At 43.9% G+C, this 19,804-nt stretch overlaps 1 protein-coding gene across 2 annotated transcripts in view; it reads right to left on the reverse strand.

Annotated features, from left to right (window-relative positions):
- The window catches only part of LONRF1 (LON peptidase N-terminal domain and ring finger 1), a 46,498-nt gene extending 27,384 nt beyond the window's left edge, over positions 1-19,114 (reverse strand). For both annotated transcript variants that reach the window (XM_057537277.1, XM_057537278.1), the window contains exons 1-3: positions 18,321-19,114; positions 3,748-3,866; positions 2,598-2,720 (exon numbers count right to left, since the gene is read on the reverse strand). In XM_057537277.1, the coding sequence (XP_057393260.1) occupies positions 2,598-2,720; positions 3,748-3,866; positions 18,321-19,032 (954 nt within the window). In that variant the 5' untranslated portion in view covers positions 19,033-19,114. The remainder of the gene's footprint in view (positions 1-2,597; positions 2,721-3,747; positions 3,867-18,320) is intronic.
- Positions 19,115-19,804: the final 690 nt, after the last annotated feature.

Below are 19,804 nucleotides of genomic sequence, written 5' to 3' on the forward strand. Positions count from 1 at the left end.
TTTTATTTATTTATTTATTCTGGCCGCACCCCGAGGCATGTGGGATCTTATTAGTTCCCCGACCAGGGATCAAACCCGTGCCCCCTGCATTGGAAGCACGGAGTCTTAACCACTGGACCGGCAGGGAAGTCCAAGGTTGACGTTTTAATAGGAGGTTTGTAGAAAGAAGAGATCTTAAGAGAAGTGGAAAATATTTACCTTTGAACATCAGTGAGTCCTATCCTGTCAAAGTAGTTCATGGTTCACCCCAATGTATATTTTAAGGTGGACTTAAGAGTGTTTATGTGAACTTGGACCTTTAACTACAAAACTCTAAAATTCCATGTGTTTACACTGAATTTAGTTTCTCCCTCAACAAGTGACCTGCACAGTCAGTCACCACTGCCCAGCATTAATTGTGGCACCAAATGGCAGCTGTCCGATATGAGAGGCAGCTGCAGTATCAAAATCTTGGGTGCTTCTCTCAGGAATATGTCTAAAACTCTCAAAGAAACAGGGTGGTTAAGACAGAGGAAGAACCTGGCTACAAGGAAATGAGAGGGATTCAAATTTGTTGTTTGCTTGTCAAATAAGCTGTGTGTATATGTACAGCAGACGATTTCTTAAAGCCTCAATTTGGAGGTTTGGTTTTTCAGCTGTACTGTCTCTCAATACACAAAAATCAGAATTTTTCATGAGTCTTTACAATGTAATTAAAAAGGAAATATATACAATGTAAACAAAAGTGTGTGTATCTGTATGTGCTCAAGCAATACCCCATCTATAATGAACAAACATTTTAAAATTTGGGTATGTTTTTACATTTCCCAATTTTTAAAAAAGGTATTAAACACACACCCATCCTAGAACAACAGCAACTCCACTCCTAGGTATTTACTGAAGAGATACAAAAACGTATGTCCACAAAATGACTTGTATAAGAATGTCCATAGCATCAACTGGAAACAATCGAAATGAAAATCGCCACTAACTGTGAATATCACAAGCTGTGGTGTGTTCATACAATGGGATACTTGGTAAACAATAAAAAAGAAAAAAATTACTGGATGTATCTCAAAAATATTATGTTGAGCAAAAAAAGCCAGACACAAAAGAGTATATGCTGTATGATTCCATGTATATGAAGTTGCAGAATAGCAAAACTATTCTATGGTGATAGAAATCTGAACGGTAGTTGCCTCTGGAAGCAGGGAGATCGGGGATTTGCTGGAAAGGAGATGAGGGAACTTTCTAGGATGATGGAAATAGTCTATTGATTGGGGTGCTGTTACGTGACTGTATAATTTCTCAAAACTCACTGAACTGTAAAATTCATGCATTTTATATGTAAATTATACCACAATTTACAAAAAAAAAATACTGAGGAAAAATAAATATTTCAAGGCAGTAGGTATTTTGCGTTCACCTGACCTTATTAACGAACAAACAAATATTTACAGAAGTATAAGGATATCCAGCAGCATGGAAAATGCAAAATCATAAACCCTTAAAAAGTCTGCAATCTCACCAGGGCGATCACTCTAGCAAAGAGAGAACAGTCAGAAAACACACAACAGTGAACCATTTTTTGTTAAATCAGTGGGCTAGAACATGTATGCAAACAAACCTTATAGAGAATATAGTAATGTTAGCTGTATTCATAAGGCATTTGGAATCTGAGAAAATTTTCAAAATTCTCATACTTCAAGGTACATAAGAATCTCCCAAGGTGCTTGTTAAACTAAACTATGCCCCAATTCTGGAGATTGTAATTCCAAAGGTCTGTGGTAGGGCCCAGGAATCTCTGTATTTACCATGCACCCGAGATGATTCTGAAAAAAAGCCACACTCTGAGAAACACTACGAAGGTAATAAATAATGTGGCATCTTTGGGGGACATCGAGGGGAGCATCATGACAGGGCACTGAAATTATATTAGGGTAGATTTTCCCAAAACATTTTTCAAAGACTCTAGTCATCCCAGATGCTCTGTGGGTAAATCTGGCAAAAGCTGAATGCTGTTGTCAATGCTAGCAAAGCAAAAACTCTTGACAAAATCTGAAGAAATCGGTTTGGTTCGACCCAATGTTTTCCAAAGTCATTTGATCAGAGAACCCCCTTCCCTTTTTCCGCTTAATTAACACCTACTGACACATCACTGTACAAACTTTGGAAAGGGATGTATGCAGTACTGAGAATATTAAGGCAAAACAAATTGAGTGGGGCAATACTAACTGGCAGCCATGGAAAGCAAGCAAAGTTGAGACCTGAAATGAGAGGCAAAGGAAGCCAATAAAAATTCCTGAGCAGGAACATCATGACAACAATGTTTAATTAAGGATGATTAGTCTGGCTCCCATGGAACAAACTATTAGAGAACATCTAAATTTAACTAGGCAAAAATAATGCATTTAACTATCTCTGAATGAAATGTTTTGATTTCGGTAAGAATTCAGTATGCTAATAAGTATATAAGCCTGAAAACTACTTGGCAAACTGCTACTGAATTTGACTTACGGACACTCCTTATGTTCTTACCCCAAGATTCTAATTGGCATTTGTAAAAAGACCTGTGTCGTAGCCCTACCTTGAAGTATTATAGTTGGTAAACTGATTACCTTTTCTACTTCTAGCTTTGCAGGTGCGAAATCTTCATCAAGCGCTAAGCACTGAAGAAACAGTTGTAAGGCATCACCTAAAAAACCAGCATCATGGAGGACTTTTCCTTTCCTGAAGTAGACCTTCAATAAAAGCACATATACACGACTTTTACGGATGGAATTGTTTTTTAAAAAAATCAGTATCAAGGGGAAAACAAAAAAAAGTCTGCTTGGAAATACTCATTTTGAAACTCTGAATGACTCTGAGGAGGCCCAAGCATTCTAAAGGCATATTTACACCCTACCCTGGAGAGGCACTTATGGGGGAACTGAGGCCCAGAAAATGACTTCAAAACCACATTTCTAATTATATCCCTTCAATGATAAGTCCAGAGGGTTCTTTCTTTTTAACAGTTGTAAAGCTGTCCGTAGGATCATTTTCCCTCTTAACATTCATTGGACTTGTACTAACCAGTCATGCCATCACGGGATTTTGAATCATTTTCCTTATTAATTTATAACTTTTAGAGCATCCTTACTATACTGTCCTCAAAGGCACAGCTTTGAATGCAGGAAAAAGTCACATAAAAAAATGACTTCTAGCTTAAAGAATATATATGGGAGATGAACTAATTTGCCTTGGCAGTTTGATAAAAAGGAGAATTAGTAAACTGATTATATATTATATACATGCTGCAAGCCTTTTTTTAAAACAGCATGGGCAAGGCAACCTCCTTTGACCCCATCTACCACAGTAAACCACAGCCTAATCATCCAGTTCCCATCACAATCCTCAGTCAACTGTTCAGCCACAAGGACCTCTTCTCTTTCCGTTGATAAAACCTCCTCCATTGATAACCAGTTTGGATCCAGCTCTGCAATAGGGCCAGTTGTATCTCTTTGAGGAAATGCTGTATATTAAAGTCTGTTTTTTTCTGTGCCTTGAATTCAGGTTGTTCTTTGGTTAGGAGACAAAGGTTTCTTATATAGTTTAAAAAACTGTCATGATATTCGTCCACTCAAAATATTGACCTTAGATTTCTAGAACTCTATATTGTATTTAAAGAATCACCCAATCCATTCCGTTATAATTTATAACCATAACTGAATGCATAGTCCCTGCAGCTGAAATTTGTAAATATATGCAAATGTAAGACAGTAATTTTACCTCAGGCCAATTTGGCAGTTGAAAGAGAACTGCATTTAAATCTTCTATGGCTGCTTTAAACTCTCGCAGACCAGCATATGATTCAGCTCTGTAAATTTTCAGAGTCAAGTCGCTGGGCTCTGAAATAAATATACTATGAAGGTTTGATTATTTTTAAAAGATTATTGTATAACCCACAAAATACATCACACTAGATTAAGAACTGATCTAGTCAGTAGCCACCAAAGCAAAGGCAGTGAACCAAGCACTGGACAGGTGCAACCCACTAGCATGTTACAATTTATAATTTATATCAAATCCTTATGAGTAGATTATTTTAGTGGAGGAAATTATGCTTTTTAAAAAAACTGAAAATATTTTTATAATATGAATAATCATCCCTAAGAAAATGTTTTCTTAAAATAGGTCATTCTGTTAAAATTTAAAAGACTCATGTCTTAGATGTTTAGAAGATTTGCCTTTTTGTGGTAAATCTTTTTTATACCAATTTTGAAATCCTATTTATAAATGACCATATGTGTAACCACTGCACATGGGATCCCATAGTTACAAAGACTGACCAAGGCACGGTCTTAGGAGAGTACACAGTGATCCTGCTTCTGGAGGAAATGGGTTGATAAGAGTCAGCTTTTTTAAGAGGGAAAAAAATTTTAATTCCTGCCATTAGCAAAAATAGTATTGGACAGTCCCCAGACTGTTAATTTCAAATATTTGAGGGAAAAAAGCTTTGTTGATAATTTCACTATGTTCTCCATCACTACTTGAGAAACTAAACTAGTATCCAATTGCACTCAAAATTTCAGACACTTATTTGGTTCATTTATGATACTACAATCAACTACTACAGGTACATATATTCTAAAACTGAAGTCTAGGCCAGAAACTAATTTTCAGTACATCTACAGATGACATAACTTGACTCTTCTTTTAAAGCTATTCATCTTTGGAGGCTTCCAAAATGTATGCTTATAAAACAAAGCATTCATTGTGGGAAGGGTGTAAAGACACGTAATGCCTCATCCAAAAAAAAACTATAATAAAACAAAACTCGTTAATAGCTCCCTGATTTACTCTAGTGTTTTGGTTTTTTTTAAATAAATTTATTTATTTTTGGCTGCACTGGGTCTTTGTTGCTCCGCGCGGGCTTTCTCTAGTTGCAGTGAGCGGGGGCTACTCTTCCTTGCGATGCGTGGGCTTCTCATTGTGGTGGCTTCTCTTGTTGCGGAGCACGGGCTCTAGGCACGTTGGCTTCAGTAGCTGTGGCTCGCAGGCTCTAGCGTGCAGGCTCAGTAGTTGTGGTGCATGGGCTTAGTTGCTCTGCAGCATGTGGGATCTTCCCGGACCAGGCCTCAAACCTGTGTCCCCTGCATTGGCAGGCGGATTCTTAACCACTGCACCACTAGGGAAGTCCCTACTCTAGTTTTTAAATGATTGCTTTTCTACAGATAAATCTAGATTTAACAATTAAATTAGACAGGCCTTTTTCAGTTGCTGGTACTTGAGAACCCGAATTATATTTGTTCCCTCAGATTTATACCAATGAAAAATTTTCAAGAATAAAATTAATATTTCATGAAAATATTTCTTACTTCCTCAGTAGAAAAAGACACATCTGGCATATTCCATCTTTTGTTTCTTAAAGCAATGTAATTGTAAATCATTATCTTTGGACAAAAACGCATAGAAACTGAAAGCTCCATGTGATTAATCAATCAAGAACGAAGAGTCCTAGCACCAAGCTAGACCCTACGGGGGTTTGAAAGATTTTACTTTACCCCTGTCTTCGAAGAGCTTACAGTCTCATTGGAAAATTCTGTTTTCTTGTGAAATGGCATCACGTGATCCTGATTTCACAAGCAAAACTGGAGTTTGGGAAACAGAGAGCAACGCGTGCCAGACCAGTCCAAGGAGTAAGCAGTCGCTACAGCAGCACCCAAACCCTTGAGCTGGAGAGGACGGTGACCAGGACGCGCACAGCTGGGGTGCTTCCAACAGCATCCTTGGGACCCCGCCTGTGCTCCAGCACCTCCAGAGACAGGGGGTTCACGGTCACAACAAGCAGCCCACTCCACACACGGATCCCTCACTGGGCTTTTTATCTTCTCACATGTTGTTTTTTACAGTGAGTCCCCATGGCATGACACTTGACGCAGTACACATTCGGACCTCATGAGTAACGCACCCTCTGATCAAGGCCTCGCTGCTCAGTGGTGCCCTTTACACAGCTTCTCTAGGGCAGCACTGAGGGAAGGGGCGGAGGAGACCTCCGCCTTTAAAGCACCCAGGCAATCTACAATGCTTCTCCCCTCTGAGGGAAGCAAGAAAGGACTGTGCCCCTCTCATCTCAACACAGAAGCACTCGGGCTATCCAGACTCCCTGGAAAGCTCGTGTCTACTGGGATTAGGAAAGAGGTGGACCCCATGAAGAGATGAGAAGAGGATCATATTTTAAAACTCTTGCTCCCCAAATCCTCATAGGTCATGTTTTTATTGAGAACTTCAAATGTCAATGGACTACATTTGAATGACTCTGTTTGGGGGGGGGAAAAACCCACCTCATCAGTTGAGTTCACACTCTCCAATATGTTTTAAAAGAGATTAGGGCCACCCCACTTATTTCCTGCAGATCCTTCTTAATTCAAAAAAAGAGCCAAATGCACTAATTGAGGCCCTTCGAATAGCCTAAGGATACAGAATGTCTGCCCTCCGTGTCCACTTTTGCGAAAGGCAACTGAAAAAAAAACGCCATCAGCCTGGCGTGTGTGTGATTAAGTCAGGTGTGAAACGGGCAACAAACATTTACTGTCTGCTCCCTACCTGGCCCTGCGGACGCTGGAATGAACTAGTCACCTCACTGCACAGGCCACCGGGAGGGCCTGCCTCTCAGTCCACAGCTGCAGGTATGCAGTGCCTGGCACATTACAGACTCAATTTGTTGGAAAAATGAAGAAGTATAAAGATGGGGTTTGGGCTAAGTGTACTGAGCGTGACTTAAATCCCACATCTGATTTTCTCATTCTACCTCCAGGTGCATCAAATTTCCAACAGCCTGCTGTGTTTTTCCTCAAGTTCAGTACACTTCTCACACCCCACCCCCCAAAAAAGGTGTCTGGTCACTATATTCTGTTAGTAACATTGACGTCCCAAATCAAACTCTTAACCGTGGTCAATTTTACCTCCTCTAATATTTCCCAAATCCATCCCTGGTCTCTTCCAATCCTACTGCTAATTGCCTTAGTTTTGGCTTCCAAAATATCATTAAGACTATTGTAGCAGCTTGCTCACTGCACCCCCTGCCTCCAGTTTTACCTATATCCTCACCATCCACAGATAAATAGGCATTTGGCACAACATCCAAGTTTCTCCCTGCTTGGGTCCTGCCCATCTCTCCAGCCTTATTTCCCATCGTTATGAGCCTCCCACTTGACTCCAACAAGACCTAGCTACTCACTCAGCCCCATGCATGCCATTCTACTTTACGTCTCCTCCTTTTTTCACAGAGCTTCCTCCTTAGCATTCTTTGTGAGACCACCTCAAACCAACTCCCCTCGGTCTGGATAACTTTTTCTAATCCAGTAAGACTCAGCTCACCAGTCTCTTCTCCAAGACGCTTTCCTTTGCGTCTACTGCCACTCAGCATCCCGTAAGGATTCAGAGCATGAGCCTGGAAGCCAGACTGCCTGGGTTCAACTTCTGGCTCCTCCACTCACTCGCTGTGAACTGGGGCAAGTTGGCAAACCCCTCTGTACCTCAGTTTCCTCAGCTATAAACTTGAGTTTTTGTCCACCTATGGTCAATTAATCTATGACAAAGGAGGCAAGACTACACAATGGAGAAAAGACGGTCTCTTCAATAAATGGTGCTGGGAAAACTGGACAGCTACATGTAGAAGAATGAAATTAGAACATTCTCTAACACCATACACAAAAATGAACTCAAAATGGATGAAAGACCTAAATGTAAGACCTGATACTATAAAACTATTAGAAGAAAACATAGGCAGAACACTCTGACATAAATTGCAGCAATATCTTTTTAGATCCGCCTCGTAATGGAAATAAAAACAAAAATAAGCAAATGGGACCTAATTAAACTCAAACTTTTGCACAGCAAAGGAAACCATAAACAAAATGAAAAGACAACCCACAAAATGGAAGAAAGTATTTGCAAATGAAGCAACTGACAAGGGATTAATCTCCAAAATCTAGGAACAGCTCATACAGCTCAATATCAAAAAAACAAGCAACCCTATCAAAAAATGGGCAGAAGATCTCAATAGATGTTTCTCCAGAGGAGACATACAGATGCCCAGAGGCACATGAAAAGATGTTCAACAAGGCTAATTATTAGAGAAATGCAGATGAAAACTACAATGAGATATCACCTCACACCAGTCAGAATGGCCATCATCAAAAATCTACAAACAATAAATGCTGGAGAGGATGTGGAGAAAAGGGAACCCTCCTACACCGTTGGTGGGAATGTAAATTGGTACAACCACTATGAAGAACAGTATGGAGGTTCCTCAGAAAACTAAAAATAGAATTACCATACCATCCAGCAATCCCACTCCTGGGCATATATTCAGAAAAAACGGTAATTCGAAAAGATACATACACCCTACTGTTCACTGCAGCACTATTTACAACAGCTGGGACAGGGAAGTAACCTAAATGTCCACTGACAGATGAATGAATAAAGAAGATGTGGTACATACATACAATGGAATACTACTCAGCTATAAAAAAGAATGAAATAGTGCCATTTGCAGCAACATGGATTGACCTAGAGATTATCATACTAAGTGAAGGAAGTCAGAGAAAGACAAATACCATATGATATCGCTTATATGTGGAATCTAAAAAAAATGATACAAATGAACTTATTTACAAAATATAAACTTAGAAATCACAGAGTTAGAAAGCAAACTTATGGTTACCAAAGGGGAAAGGTGGGGGGAGGGATAAATTGGGAGTTTGGGATTGACATATACACACTACTATATTTAAACTAGATAACCAACAAGGACCTACTGTATAGCACAGGGAACTCTACTCAATATTCTGTAATACCCTAAATGGGAAAAGAATCTGAAAAAGAGTAGATATATGTATAACTGAATCAATTTGCTATACACCTGAAACTAACACATTGTTAATCAACTGTACTCCAATATAAAATAAAAAATTAAACAAAATCTACCCCAAAGGGAAGAACTGAACTAATTTTAGGCAGACTTTTTTTTTTTTAAACATCTTTATTGGAGTATGATTGCTTTACAATGTTGTATTAGTTTCTGCTGTATAACAAAGTGAATCAGCTATATGTATACGTATATCCCCATATCCCCTCCCTCTCGCGTCTCCCTCCCACCCTCCCCATCCCACCCCTCTAGGTGGTCACAAAGCACTGAGCTGATCTCCCCATGTGATGCACTAAGCAGACTTCTTTAATGCAAAAATATCCACAAAAAAGCAAAGGGCAAGAATTTAAGTTACGTGAGATGCTTTTTTTTTCAGCTAATACAGTTATTTGATAACAACAAACTATGTACTGTTCTAAATAATTTACAACCTTCAGAACAATCCTATGTGGGTTATAACATTGTCCACATTTTTATAGATAAAGAAACTGAGTACAGAGAGTTTAAGTAATTTGCCCAAGATCAAAGAACTCGTAAGTGGTGGATTCTAGATGCTACCTCCAGCTGCCTGGCTCCAGAGTTCTTGCTGTTTGCCTCTATGGTAATAACGGGGGAGGGGGGGGAGAGGGGGAGAGAGAGAGGAGGGAGGGAGGGGAGAGGGAGGGGGAGGGGGAGAGGGGGGGAGGGAGGGAGAGAGGGAGGAGGAGAGAGGGAGAGGGGGGGGGGAGGGAGGGAGATGAGAGGGAGGGAGGGAGGGAGGGAGGGGGGGAGGGGAGGGAGAGAGAGGGAGGGAGAGAGAGAGGGAGGGGGAGAGGGGGAGGGGGAGGAGGGGGGAGGGAGGGAGAGAGAGGGGGAGAGGGAGAGAGAGAGAGAGGGGGGAGAGGGAGAGAGAGAGAGAGGGGGGAGGGAGGGAGGGAGAGAGAGAGGGGGAGGGAGGGAGGAGAGGAGAGAGAGGGTGGAGGGAGGGAGAGAGAGGGGGGGAGAGGGAGCGAGAGAGGGGGAGAGAGGGAGAGAGAGAGGGGGAGAGGGGACAGAGGGAGGGACAGAGGGAGGGATAGAGAGAGAGAGAGGGAGGGAGAGAGGGGGAGAGAGGGGGAGAGGGAGAGAGAGGGGGAGAGGGAGAGAGAGAGGGGGAGAGGTGAGAGAGGGGGGAGAGAGGGAGAGAGGGGGAGAGGGGAGAGAGAGAGAGGGAGAGAGGGGAGGGAGGGAGGGAGAGAGAGAGACGGAGGGAGGGAGGGAGAGGGAGGGAGAGAGGGGGAGAGGAGAGAGAGAGAGAGGGGGAGGGAGGGAGGGGAAGAGGGAGGGAGGGAGAGAGGGAGAGAGGGGGGGAGGGAGGGAGGGAGGGAGAGAGGGAGAGAGGGGGGGAGGGAGGGAGGGGGAGAGGGAGGGGGAGAGGAGGGGGGCGAGAGAGAGGGAGGGAGGGAGGAGAGAGGGAGAGAGAGTGGGAGGGAGAGAGGGGGAGAGAGTGAGGGAGTAGAGGGTGGAGAGAGAGGGGGAGAGAGGGAGAGAGGGAGGGAGGGTGAGAGAGAGGGAGGGAGGGAGAGAGAGAGGGAGGGAGGAGAGAGAGAGGGAGGGAGGGAGCGAGAGAGGGGGAGAGAGAGGAGGGAGGAGGGAGGGTGGGGAGGGGGGAGGTGAGGGGAGGGGTGAGGAGGGAGAGAGAGGGGGGTGGAGGAGGGGGAGAGGGAGGGAGGGAGAGTTGAGGGGGGAGGGAGGGGGGGGAGGGGGATGAGGGATGTGAGAGAGGGGTGGAGGAGGGAGAGAGAGAGATGAGAGAGGGAGGGAGGAGGGAGAGAGGGAGAGAGGGAGGGAGGGATGGGAGGGAGGGAGAGTGTTAATGTGTGCAAAGTACTTAGAACAGGGCTTGGTATATTTTAAGCACTATTTTAAGTGTTTGCTATTATGACTGTGTTCCTTTACTGTATTTGAGCAGCATTTATTTAATTTTAAAAATCTGTTTTTGAGCTCCCTCCATTATTTACTGTCTCTGTATCCTCAAATCCTGGCTTTGATAAATGTTTGCTGAACCAGGGGAAATTCATTAAAATCTGTCCCCTTGAGCTTCTCAATTCATGCCCTCATTTTCTCTTCTCTTCAACCCAGTAATACTGTGAGTCATTAGGCAAATAAAAAGACTGAAATAAAATTCTGCTACAATGAGGAAACTAGTTTTAAGTTGTCCAAGGCCCCACATGGGCTGTGGAGGGAGAGTTCTCCAGAGTGGTGATTCCTCATCTGTTTTCCAGTACGTGATGGGTAGTAATAGGAGTGTACACATCATTTATTTCATCTTCAAGAAACTTGTTTTGAATAACAAAAGTTATAAAATATTTAAACTTTGAAAAACACAGAAAATTAAGAATTAAAAATGCTTTTCCCACCACAAAGAAATTCATTAAAATCTGTCCCCTAAAGTTCCTCAATTCATGCTCTCATGAATTGAGAAATAACCAGTATTGGCATATAACCTGTACTTTTTATGTTTGTGTAGATTACATTTTTAATGTACAGTTTTATAAAATATACCATATATACTGTGTATAATCTGCTTTTTCTGTCAATGTAATTATATCCACAAGATTTTTAATGGTTACAAACTATTCCACTACGTATACCATCTATTTTAAAATTCCCTATTACTTCTAATTTTTGCTAATATAAAAATTCATTACTATATATTCATTGCTATACTGCAATGAACATATATCTATAAGCTTTTACATATCAGTTTATTTCCTTAGTTATTTTCTATAAAGTTGAGTGACTGTGTAGAAAGTTATATAGGTATACAGTCCTCAATACATTCTGCTCACCCTTCTTTTATAAAACTTTATTTTACACTCCCAGAAGCTGTGTATTTGTTTCCTAGAAAAAACACAAATGAAAATAGCATCATTATTTTAATGTGCATTTTTTCAGTGAGTTTGACCCTTAAAACTATTTATTGGCTATTTGGATTGTTCATGTGTAAGTATTCCTCTTGAGGGTCTTTTTTCTTAGATATTTATATGTTGAGCTGTTTCAGGAATTCCAAGGGCTAACTGAAATACCAGATTTCTTTGCTTCTATTTCTTTGTCACGTTCAGTACGGTAGAACTTGGTTATCACAGTTAAACTAAGAGCTGCCAATTGACAAGTTGTTAGTGATTGATTAATAAAGTCCAGGAATAGTAGTCTGGCATACTAATTAAAATCATAACCATTGGATTCAGAAGATCTGGCTTCGGATCCACTTTGGACAGTTTACCTAACTCTTTGAACCTCAGTCTCTTCACCTATAAAATGCTGGCGATACCTACATCTTAAGACTGTTTTGTGGACTAAATAAGATAGTGCATGTTAACGGTTAACATAGTGCCTGGCACAAGAGCGTTCAATAAATAACAGTTACTGTTAACATTACAAAATATTTGAAAACAAGTTGATAAAGAAATGAGATTAACTCTTGATACAAGGTATTAGAAGAGTATTTTCTACCTCTTTTACCCAAATAAACCTTAGCTGGATGAGAAATATCTTTAGCGATCAGTAATGCAGGTTGGACAAAAGGAGGGGAAGCAAAAAAGAAAAAAGAAAAGAATGATCTTACCAAAGAAAAAGAAAAAAACTGAACAGAAACTTCTGCCTTGCATTTTAGAGTTCTCTTAAGTCATTCACCTTCTACAGTAAAACATAACAATTTTGAAAAGTATCTTTACAATGTAAGAGGCAGAATACTATACAAATTTGTTTAAAATTACACTTGAATATATCTAAGCCTCTTAGAAATATTCCACTAAATAGAAAAACAATTCTGAATAAGCCAAAGGTTAATACAAAAATAATGAGAAATCTATGATAACTGAGTTTTGATAAATTTTTCATCATTTGATGAATTAAAAAAAGTAAAAACATGGAAATTATTTAAAACACAGCACTTAAGAGTTATTTATATACCCCCCTTTTCATCTGTAACAAGAATATGCTGTTATAACTGATCTTTATAGTAACCCTGAGGCACCGCAAAAATCCTTCAAGTGACTTCTGAATTAAAGGAAAGATGAATCACAGATATACTGGATATAGGCTCAGTTTGTTAGAAATCAGTTAAGCAATAAGCCCCTTTTCTGGTGATTTTCAATACTGTAAATGCCAATTTGCTGCAATTTTAAAAGAAACAAGAAATACAAACTTTATAAGGACAGGGACTTGATTTTGCTCACCTCTGTATTTCCAGCACCTAAAACAATGCCTAGTATACAGTAAGCACTGAATAAATACTTGTTAAATGAATAGCAAGAACACCTAAGATTTATGTTTTATATGCTAATTTTAAAAATCAACTTCAGTCTTAGAAGCAATATTCACATGCCCAATTTCTGCTTTCAGTTGCAACTCAGTTGCTTGCTTGCCTTTAAAAAGTCACTTAAAATTCTTGGAGCTCTTTTCTTCAGTTCTAATTTGGTTACTTATTTGCCTTAAAAAAAGTCACTTAAAATTCTTGGAGCTCTTTAATCTGTGAATTAGGGGTACTAATACATGCTCTCCTACCTCACATGATCTTTTGTAAGAATCAGTTAAGATAATGGAAGTGAAAATACTCAGTGAAGTATAAAGCACCATATAAATGTCAATGTTTACTGTTTCAGGTACTTTGCAGAATAAGTTAGGGCATATATAAGTTTACTGATGAATTAAATTCACATCTCTTCATGTTAACCTAGTTGACTAAGATATTAAAAACCCTTTACATTTTTTTTTAAATTTTTATTTATTTATTTATTTATATTTATTTTTGGTTGTGTTGGGTCTTCGTTTCTGTGCGAGGGCTTTTCTCTAGTTGCGGCGAGCGGGGGCCACTCATCATCATGGTGCGCGGGCCTCTCACTGTCGCGGCCTCTCTTATTGCCGAGCACAAGCTCCAGACGCGCAGGCTCAGTAATTGTGGCTCACGGGCCCAGTTGCTCCGCGGCATGTGGGATCTTCCCAGACCAGGGCTCGAACCCGTGTCCCCTGCATTGGCAGGCAGATTCTCAACCACTGCGCCACCAGGGAAGCCCAAAACCCTTTACATTTTCTTTAAATGTATTCAGTATCTACCTATAATTTGACTTACCTTTTTATAACGAAAGCCTTGCAATGTCTATATTTTATTGATGTATGCTAAAATGTTACTACTAATTAACATATGCAGGCGAGAATCAGTATTTAACCCTCACTCTGGTAATATTCATGTGGTAGAAAAGAGCAGGACTTGACATTATAAGATTTAGATTTCAATTTTAGCTAAATCGCCTTGTTGCTGGAGCACAAATTTTACATTTTAAAAATATTTTAATTAATATTTACTGAGTATTTATCCATCAGGCACCATTCAAAGCACTTCACATGTTTTGACTCTTAATTCTCACAACAGCCCTAGGCTGTTGTTATGGTTGCTATCTTTCTATGAGGTAGACACTATTCTCACTTTTCAGATAAGGAAAGCAAAACAGGGAGGTCAGACACAGGCCCAAGGCCAGAGAGCAGGTGGAGGCCGTGCGCTGGGATTCAAACCCAGGTCGTCAGACACCAGCATGCACAGCTCTAACTACTAGGCTGTACTGCATTCTCTAACCCTAGGTGCCTCAATTTCCCTCTGAGGATAATGGTACTCCACAGGATTCTTTATGACAATGAAATGACACAGAATTTTAAAATACTTGGTAATAGTCAAGGACTACATAATTAATATTCAAAACAAAACTTTCCTTCTCCAAGTATTTCAAATAAAATATTCTCCTCCTTATGACCTTTATTTTTTTTTAACCAGTTCAAACTGTAAATTATACTGTTCTGTTGGTCTTCTTTCGGGGGGGAGAGTGGCAAGTCAGTGTAAAAATTCATTAAAAATAAAAGGAAGAGGGACTTCCCTGGTGGCACAGTGGTTAAGAATCCACCTGCCAATGCAGGGGACACGGGTTTGATCCCTGGTCCGGGAAGATCCCACATGCCATGGAGCAACTAAGCCCATGAGCCACAAGTACTGAGCCCACGTGCCACACTACTGAAGCCCGCACGCCTAGAGCCAATGCTCCGCAAGAGAAGCAATTGCAATGAGAAGCCGGCGCACCGCAATGAAGAGTTAGCCTCTGTTTGCCGCAACTAGAGAAAGCCTGTGCGCAGCAACAAAGACCCAACACAGCCAAAAATAAATTAATTAAAAACAAAAAGGGAAAAAATCTTTATTGAAAAAAAATCAAAGAGAGCACAGCAAAGTTGCATTATTTCAAGACTCTTAAGTATAAAGGTTCAATGCAGAAAAGACTTTTACATAATATCCTTGAATACTAAAAAGACAAAGTTATGAAACATCTGAGAGTTAATACCAAAAGATCAATGGATTAAATGTTATCTAAATATATTTCAGTTCAACAGAAACTTATGTAATCTCAATGGGAACGTTCTGATTTTGGCAAAGGTTTTCTAACTTTCCTTTCTTGTTGACAGGGATTAAATTTGGATGTGTGTGGGCTAACTGTAGACTAGATTATTTTTTCTAGTTAATAGTATTTGTTTCATTGTAAGAATTATATGAAGAAATTATAGTGAAGGTCATTTTCCATTGTTAACAATAATGAAAGTATCTTAAGTAACTACAGCTGTATAATTATATAAATACATTTCAAATGCCTAACATAACTGGCTCTCAAAAATTTAAAGCTTAACTGTACAAATACATTTATAACTCTACTAAACCTTTTTTATTTATGCCCATAAACTGTTAAACACATAATATCTGTACTTTACCAACTATAATTTGTTAGCTCTAAGATTTTTTCCCTACTTTGCACTAAAAATTCAAAGGATGAAAAAAGTTATCCTCATTAGTACCATTCAGACACATTTTTGAGTATGGAATTAATGATTTTTGAAAGACCTAAAAATGAGGGGAAAACAGACTGATGAGGTGAAAGTCAGGAGACTTGGGTTCTAGTCCTGCAAAAGTAGAATTAAGCAGCTGAGTGGACAGAATTCCCACGTGCAGTCTATGCAAACTGAAAAAAGGAGAAAGAATAGATCTTTCAGTCTTTTTCTGTTAAAAATAATACCCTCAACCCCAGGCCCCAAATCTTCTTTAATTAAAAGATTATTGGTCATAAAACATTAAGCTAAATCTTAATTAGTAAATGTACTCCATGTTCTTCCATGGATTAGGACCTGAATTCTTACGAAATGCCTAATTTAAGAGGTCAAACCACTAAATCAGTGGGTGTTAATACTGAATAGGGCTGTCAGTAAATTTCATCCTTTATTTTTACACTAGTGACAAAAAACTTCCTTGGAAATTTATGTTAAACATTTTCATTGGATGAGTTATACCAGTAGGATGAACCCTGGTCCAACAATTAGGAGAAATGGAGGACATGGTGTTGCCTCCACAATCAGCTGGCTGTGTGTGACTGTGGGCAAGTAATTTCACTGCTGCAGCTTCTGCTTCATTTTAAAAACGAGGACCGGGCTTCCTTGGTGGTGCAGTGGTTAAGAATCCGCCTGCCAATGCAGGGGACACGGGTTCGAGCCCTGGTCCGGGAAGATCCCACATGCCGCGGAGCAACTAAGCCCGTGCGCCACAACTACTGAGCCTGCGCTCCAGAGCCCGCGAGCCACAACTACTGAGCCCACGTGCCACAAGTACTGAAGCCCGCGTGCCTAGAGCCGGTGCTCTGCAACAAGAGAAGCCACCGCAGTGAGAAGCCCGCTCGCCGCAACTAGAGAAATACCGCGTGCAGCAACAAAGACCCAGTGCAGCCAAAAATTAATTAATTAATTAATTTTAAAAAAATGAGGACCATGTCCTAGATAGTCTGTACTTCACCATTCATACTCTATTCACCCAGAGAGGCTGAGTTGTATTGGAATTTTGTATTCCAAATAGTTCTCTTTTGTTTTGGATCTATCATTCTATTTTATAACTGCTACTCCCCATAAAGATACTGAAAACATGAAAATATGCCAAGTTTGTGCTTTGAACTCTAAAGGTATTAAACAGCTCAACACAGTTACTAGCTCGAAGTGACTGGGCACTTAGTGTAAAAGACCTACAACAAGATACTTTCAGTTACAGTTTATGAATGCACCTCATACTTAGCATCAGTTTATATTTTGGAAGTCTGTTTTCTTGGGGATTATTTCCCCAAGTGTCATTCCATGCCTGTATAGACCTTAGTCTTGAAATATGCTTACTTAACACAAGGCTTAACAGTGACAAAATTGACATTTGGGGCCTGATCTTTGTGTGGGAGACTGTCCCGTGCATCACTGGGTGTTGAGCGGCATCCCCGGCCTCTACCCACTAGATGTACCAGCACCACTCCCACATGGGGTGGCAACCAAAGATCTCTCTAGATATTGCCCCAGATAATGTCCCCTGGGGGTGGGGTGGGGGGCAGTAAAATCCCCCTGGTAGAAAACCACCGAATTAAAGAACAACTCTTCATTTTACATAGCGAACTAACTCCGGCAATGTCCCTTTCCACAGCCCAAAAAGAAAAGTGCTAGCCTAAGTTAGAAGGCCTAAACTGCTTCTTGGAGGTGAAGAAACAGACAAAAGATCTTCAAGGCCTTTTCCCCACAGCTTGATCAAGAGTGGAAAGGGAAACAAGCGTGACAACGAACTCGATCAGAGACTGCCTCTTTATCTTTACCGTGAACTAGGTGTTTTCGAAACTAAGCACACGTGTGCTTCTGAAATAAGCACGCTCGGACACAGACAGGGGGAAATCATCAAGAGGAACGAGGTCGGCAGGCGTTTTCAGCTAAGACTGGAACAACCCGGAGCAGCTCCGCAGCCCGGCGGCCCACGGGGCCTCCGGGTGCGGGGTGCGGGCGCCGAGCTCCTGCCACGCCCACCGGACGTCACCCGTTACACAACGCCCCCCACCCCCCGCTTATGCAATTCTGCCTCCAGCGGTTTCCAATTGCCCCGGTGACTTCTGTGGGAGACCAAGGTATACGTTGCACACCCAGCCTCGTCTGGGGATCCTCTCCCCGCCCCGGCTGGCGTCTCCCCGTGGCGGACCCGGCCCGGCCCGAGCGGCCAATTACCGGAAAGAGCGCGGCAGGAAGAGAGCAGCCGCTCAGGCTCGCCCAACTCCCTACCCATTCCGCGCTCGGGCGGCCTCGCCCGGCCACCCGCGCCGCGCCGCTCCGCTCCGTTCCGTTCCGGGCGCGCCCGCCACAGCGCCAGGCCGCGGCGGAGGGAACCCCGCGCCGCGTCACAGTCGGCTCGAGGGCGATCCCCACTGTGACCGAAGCACCCCGGGGCGCCGCCCCCTCCCACACCCTCCGGGACCCCGAGACCCGACCCGCGAGCGGCAGCCGGCCTCGGGAAGCCTCCCGGGGGCATAGACGAGTTCCTGGCCGCCCGCCCGTCGGGGAAAGGAGGGTGGGGTCGCGGGGCCCGCGCGGTCACCTGTTCGCAGCTCCTCGCAGGCGGCGGCCAGGGCCTCCCGGTAGCGCCCCTGGTGCAGCAGCTCCCCGAGACGCCCGGCCGCCCGGGCTCTCTCCCGCTCGCCCGGGAACCACTTTTCGGCCAGGTGGTTGAGAACGACGCTGGTCCTGAAGCCCGAGGCAGCGATGGCGGCGGCCAGAGGCGGCGGCCGCGGGGAGATCCCCTCAGCATCAGCGGCCGCGGCGGGCGGCAGCCGGTCCCGGCAGAGGCGGCAGCGGGCGCGGAGCTCTCTCCGCAGGCAGCGGCGGCAGTAGCTGTGGCCACAGGCCACGGTCACCGGCTCGCTCAGGAAGCCCCGGCAGCCCAGGCAGCTGAGCAGCCCGCCGGCGCCGGGGTGGGCGCCCTCCGCCGGGGTCGCGCTCCAGCCCAGCCCGTGGCGGAGCCGGTAGTTGAACACCAGGCAGTCCACCAGGGTACCGAGGCACTCGGGCCTGACTGGGGCTCCGCGGCGCAGCGCCGCCGCGTACGCCTCCAGCGCTCCCTTCAGGTGGCCGCCCAGCGCCAGCAGCTCGCCCCGGCGGAGCAGCAGCTCCCAGCGCTCCGACTCCGCGGCCGCGCGCTCCAGCCGGTCGCCGCCGCCGCCCACTTCCCAGAACCGGCCCCGGCTCCGCGGCCGGGGGTCCGCCTCCTGGCTCTCTCCCTGGGAGCTCCTCGCTACGGCCGGAGAAGACATGGCCCGCAAAGGGTTGCTCCGCCGCCGCCGCCGCCCGCCGCCACGGTCCCGGAGCCTCCGGGGCGCGCGGCTCCGCACGCGGCCCGCGAGCAGGGGGGCGTGGCGCGCGGACACGGCGGGGCGGCGCGCGCCCGGGAAGCCCCGGGGGCGGGGCCTGACGGGCGCGGGCGGGGCTGGGCTGCGCGGAGGCGCCCGGGACTCCCCCGCACTCTCCCCCCACCCCCCAACCCCCGCCCCGCGACCGGGTCCCCGAGGAGCCTACCGCCTGCCCAGTCCCTCCCGAAGCCCCTCCTGGCGGGAGACGCGAGGTCAGATGATGCCCCAGCGGGGATCTAATTGGCTTCTCCGGAATAAGGGCCTGGCTTGTAACCGAACAAAGCCCGAAGGAGCCCATACTTTCCTCGCCCCACTGGTTTCTCCGCCGGACGACCCCGCACCTGCCGCGAACTCTCCCCTAATCCCTGCTTCGTGGGTGCTCTCCTGCCGGGCGGCCGGCTTCGCGGGACTGAGGCCCAAATTGCCCACCCTTCCCTGACATAAACGCCCACCTGAGTGGGGACCCGCCCCCTCTTCCTGGCCCCTGGGAGCCTCCCGGTGTAGTGTAGGTGCTCATCTGCGTTTTCTCTAGTTCATGCCCAAGTTACAGATGGACACATAGAGGCAGAGGGCTTAGGAACGCGCAAAGTCAGTCTGATGACTTTGTGACTCCCCAAGTCTAGAGTAGGTCAACTTTAGGAACAAAATAACTCCACTCACCTACCTGACGCGACTC

The sequence above is a fragment of the Balaenoptera acutorostrata genome, chromosome 21 (genome assembly GCF_949987535.1).
Source record: "Balaenoptera acutorostrata chromosome 21, mBalAcu1.1, whole genome shotgun sequence".
Lineage (NCBI taxonomy): Eukaryota > Metazoa > Chordata > Mammalia > Artiodactyla > Balaenopteridae > Balaenoptera > Balaenoptera acutorostrata.